Consider the following 4,936-nt stretch of genomic DNA (forward strand, 5'->3'; position numbering starts at 1 on the left):
TGACAGTTAAACTGTATCCAATTAATAAGAAAAGTTAAAGGAGAGCAAATGTCTTGTGACCCAGCATGCAGTAAACCTGCTATAAAGTGTGCAGGTGCATGGCGTCATTGTGCAGTCTATGGAGTCAAAATGGTAAAAAAAAACATTTGAAATATGAAATGCATCTACAAGGAGGATGGCAAAGTGAAATTAATACATGTATTAATAAGTGTCTAGGTAATTCAGATAGGCACAAAGCAGCTCATAGAGTTATCTAACAATTACATAGGATGGGATTTGTGAGTACATTCTAATATATTATGATTATGATATTAACAGTCTTCCAAATTCAGACTGTAGAGATAAAAAGGCCTTTGTGTAACTCCAGAAGAAGGAATGGACAATGGTGAAAGCTAGGTAGGACTTGACATAGGGAAGAAAAGGAGCAGAGCCTGGATAGCAGCCATGAGGAAGCATTGATTCCTAGCCTGGACATCTTCTCTGTGGCTCTACTCCAGCTTTCTTGGAACTACAGTTACCCTTGACACTCCACAGTGTCCCAGGAACTTCTGTAAATGACAGAGACACTTTCCCCTGGTTTCTGTTAAGACAGTGGGTAGTTTTCAGAGTACCTGCAGAAATTCTGCTGGGTGGTTCTGAGCCAGGCTAAGTCTTGGTCTGGGTCTAGGCTTGGTTTCTGAGATACCAGGTCCACCTGAGAGACCCGTTTGTGGGTGACTCTCTTCTCATTGGTGCTTCTGCTCCATTTCACCCTCTTTCCTCCTGGGGAAGGTGTTTCATTTGGTCTTATCTGAATGAAGAATAGTGTCTCAGTACGGTGTTCCCTCTACCATGGTATGCAGGCGTTTTGCTTCCAGGGAAAAATACAGTAGGATAATGGCCAAACCAACAATGGTGACAGGATAACAGCCCTCACTGTCTCAGTCTGGGTGAACTCTGCAACCCTCACAGTTACCCCTCGAAGTTGATTATTGTTCTCTCATCGCTGAGGAGAAAATAGAGGCATACAGAAGTAAGGTGACGTAACTGAGATCATTTATCTGGGCCTGGCTGGGTAAGTCAGCATTGCCATCCATTGCCTGGTCTCACCTTCATTCCCATGTCTCCTTGCCCCTTCTCTACCATTCTGGCTTTCTGTCTCTTTTGTAAAATCATGCTACTATTCCTTTAGAGCCCTAGGAAGTGTTTTCTGTTCTTTGTGACCCTCACTCCCAGTTTTGACCTGTGTGAACCTAGAATCTTTCAGTACTGTTTGGCCGAGTAACAGCAGGGCTGAGGTGGTGGCCCCAGAAAACACGCAGTGACAGTTCTCCTTTCCAGTCAGTAGGTCCTTTGCAGGACTTCATCAATAGCTGCCTACGCCCTTGGCACCTCAGTCTTGTGGTTATACCATATAGTTGCAAGCAGAGAGAAGGGATTGATTAAGGGCTTGTATCTGGCACATACTGCTTTATTAAAACAGGGGTAAATTAGTAAGTAGCTGAATTTGGGCTTTTGTTTCTATAAATCACCACTCCAGGGTAGTGATTAAAAAAAAAAGGAAGAGCTAAATCCACCAAAGCGCAGTTTCTCCTGAGTGGATTCTCAGCAAATGTGTATGAGATATGGCTTGAGAGGTGTCACATAATGAGTCTTCCTGGGCCCTTACCTGTTTGGATCTGGCTCTGCTCTTTCCCTAGTGTCCACTTGTAATCCATAGGGCTGTGCCTTGATCCAGTACATTTTGAAGTCAGGAGGATGGACCCTTGGTCTGAGGATTTTTTCCCTTTGAATGGCTTCTTCCGCAGAGCTCCTGGAACACATTTGTCAGGATATCTGTCTAGTTTTTTATGTGCTGTCTTTATAGTTTTTCTTTTTTCTTTCATGGCATTTATTTATCTGAGATGAGAACCCATTCTCTAGCTCTGCTCTGTCTGGAGCTCACTGTGTATTCCAGGCTGGCCTCAGACTTGAGTCCTTTCTTCTGCCTTGCCTTCCTGAGTGCTGGAATTTTAGGAACTTGTCATCATGCCCAACCCATGGAGTTTTCTTCAAGGTCCAGTCTAGATTACTAATAACTAACCTTTTCCACTCTCTAAACAGTTGACGGATAATTAGCATCAGAGGCAAATGTTCTATGAGCATTGGATAGCTAAGACAAGGATTTAGAACACTTTTTAGAAACATGGAGACTTGGTTACTTCTGGAATGAAGGAGAAAGCAGGGCCATGTTGGACTTGGTAAAGGCCAGGGGGACAGAATAGAGTGATTCTCTCCTGTCAAGACAGTTTCTCTAGAAAAGGGGTCTGTGGGCTTCAGGTTTTACATGAATAAGGAGGTGTAGAATTGATCAAAAGGTGTTTATGGAACTTTCTGAAGCACAGGTTCATGAAGAGGGTGATGAATATTACTTCTTCGGTTTCATTGGCTGCCCCTGTTTACTGCCTTCAGGGATGCCGTGAATCTGGGTCACAGTCGTTAAACACATCTCTTAGTTGCCTTCCAATTTCCACATGGCTCTCCATGTCCATCCCAGGGAGTTATGAGGGCAACTTTCCCGAGAAATGTTCAAAGTAATAGGCAGATAAACTATCCAATTGCATTATAATCGAGTTTAGTTAATATGTCTTCAGGAAGGAGATGTATTAAGAACACATTACAGAGTGGTGTGTCTTAAGGAGCTACTTAGGCTAAGAATTGGGCAAACAGAAGACAAAGGGGAGAGAAATTTAGGTGAACACAGAAAAAGTGTCAGGGAAGGAACAAGTACAAGCTGTGTGGAGAGCGATTTGTACTTATATGGAAATGGTAGAATGAATGTTAAAAGGTGGGGGTGGGTCAGGACACGGGAGGCAGGGTGAGTGGAGGCAGGTACCACTTCTGTTGGTCCTTAAAGCACCTTGCCACAGAAACTGCAAATGAGACACTCAGGGCCGGAAGCCATTCTTGCATCCTGGTTACTATCTTCTAGATGAACTTTCTCTTGGGAGCTCAGCAATTCACATCTTTACGCCTGTCTTTTGCCTCTGCACACATTCAAGAGTTCCTTCTGTTCCTTCATTTCCAGCCACCCATCAGCACCGCCATGAGCATCATGATTGACAACAACATCACCATCTTCCACCCTGTAGTTTTTGTGCTCCTTGGCATCCCTGGGTTGGAGGCTTATCACACCTGGTTGTCTATCCCCCTATGCCTCATGTATGTCACTGCAGTCTTTGGGAACAGCATCCTGATAGTGGTCATCATCATAGAGCGGAACCTGCATGAACCCATGTATTTCTTCCTTTCAATGCTGGCAGTCACAGACATCCTACTGTCCACCACTACTGTACCCAAGGCCCTAGCCATCTTTTGGCTCCATGCCCACAACATTGCCTTTGATGCTTGTGTCACCCAGGTCTTCTTTGTCCACACAATGTTTGTGGGGGAGTCAGCCATCCTGTTAGCCATGGCCTTTGACCGCTTTGTGGCCATCTGTGCCCCACTGAGATACACAACGGTGTTGACATGGCACATAGTGGGGAGGATTGCTCTGGCCATTGTCATGAGAAGCTTCTGTATCATCTTTCCTGTGATTTTTTTGCTGAAGCGGCTGCCGTTCTGTCGAACCAACGTCGTCCCCCATTCCTACTGTGAGCACATTGGGGTGGCTCGCTTAGCCTGTGCCGACATCACTGTTAACATTTGGTACGGCTTCTCAGTGCCCATCGTCATGGTCATCATGGATGTGATCCTCATTGCTGTGTCTTACTCGCTCATTCTCCGAGCAGTGTTTCGTTTGCCCTCCCAGGATGCGCGGCACAAGGCCCTCAGCACCTGTGGGTCTCACCTCTGTGTCATCCTCATGTTTTACGTTCCATCCTTCTTTACTTTACTGACCCACCGCTTTGGGAGGAACATTCCCCGGCACGTGCATATCTTGCTGGCCAATCTTTATGTGGTGGTGCCACCAATGTTGAATCCCATTGTCTGTGGAGTCAAGACTAAGCAAATCCGAGAGGGTATAGTCCGCTGGTTCTTAGACATCAAGACTCAGTGTTGTTCCTCTCCTTTGGGCTGATGGGTCCTTGTGAATCTTTACATGCAGCTCCATCAAGGAAGCTAGCCAAGGAGCACAGATCTCCTGGATTCCTTCTTTTGCTTCACCCTTCTCCTTTTCCCACTTTTCCATGTTCTATTTGCCATTCCCATCTCTTTCTCTTGTTTAATGTTTGCTACTCACTTCATATCCTTAAGAACTGGAAATGATAAACTAAGTGTATATTTCTCTGATATGAGAATTTGACTTTATCAGTAATTGGCTTTATCACAAAAAGTAAGGTTATAACAAATTAATACATTTAAACATATTTAACATATGGAGAAGCCCTGATATTTTAAAGTCCCTAATACTGTTTCTTTATATAGAATCAAGTAATCTGGGCTTGGTGGTTCATGCCTGTAATTCCATCACTCAGGGAGCTGAGGCAGGAGGATTGATCTGCGTTTGAGAACAGCCTGGCTTGCATAGTCAGTTCAAGACCAACCTGAGGTATAAAGCAAAACTCTGTCACAAGCACCAAACAACCAAAGCAAATAAAAGTTCTCCACTAACTTCTATGGTATCAGATGTTTTTTTTGTTGCGAGTTTGTTTGTTTGTTTGTTTTTCGAGGCAGGGTTTCTCTGTATTGTCTTGGAGGCTGTCCTGGAACTCGCTCTGTAGACCAGGCTGGCCTCGAACTCACAGAGATCCGCCTGCCTCTGCCTCCCAAGTGCTGGGATTAAAGGCGTGCGCCACCAACACCCGGCTAAGATGTACAAAAGACTTGCATGTCTTTCTGCCTTCTGGGAAATTGTCTCCTTTAAATTTCACCTCAAGAACTACCTTCTCAGACAGGTAGTGGTGACACATAATTTTAATCCCTTTAATTCTAGCAGAGGTCGGCCAGGGGAGGGAAGGTAAGTAGGGGTACA

The 4,936-nt window shown here is 44.8% G+C and overlaps 1 protein-coding gene across 1 annotated transcript; it reads left to right on the forward strand.

Moving 5' to 3' along the window:
• Nucleotides 1-2,910: 2,910 nt before the first annotated feature.
• LOC101828880 (olfactory receptor 52B2) lies at nucleotides 2,911-4,575 on the forward strand. Its single transcript, XM_005087458.3, has one exon. It carries the CDS (start codon nucleotides 2,951-2,953, stop codon nucleotides 4,040-4,042), a length of 1,092 nt encoding a protein of 363 aa, XP_005087515.3. The 5' UTR covers nucleotides 2,911-2,950; the 3' UTR covers nucleotides 4,043-4,575.
• The last annotated feature ends 361 nt before the right edge of the window (nucleotides 4,576-4,936 follow it).

Source organism: Mesocricetus auratus, unplaced genomic scaffold, assembly GCF_017639785.1.
Source record: "Mesocricetus auratus isolate SY011 unplaced genomic scaffold, BCM_Maur_2.0 Super-Scaffold_4256, whole genome shotgun sequence".
Classification (NCBI taxonomy): domain Eukaryota; kingdom Metazoa; phylum Chordata; class Mammalia; order Rodentia; family Cricetidae; genus Mesocricetus; species Mesocricetus auratus.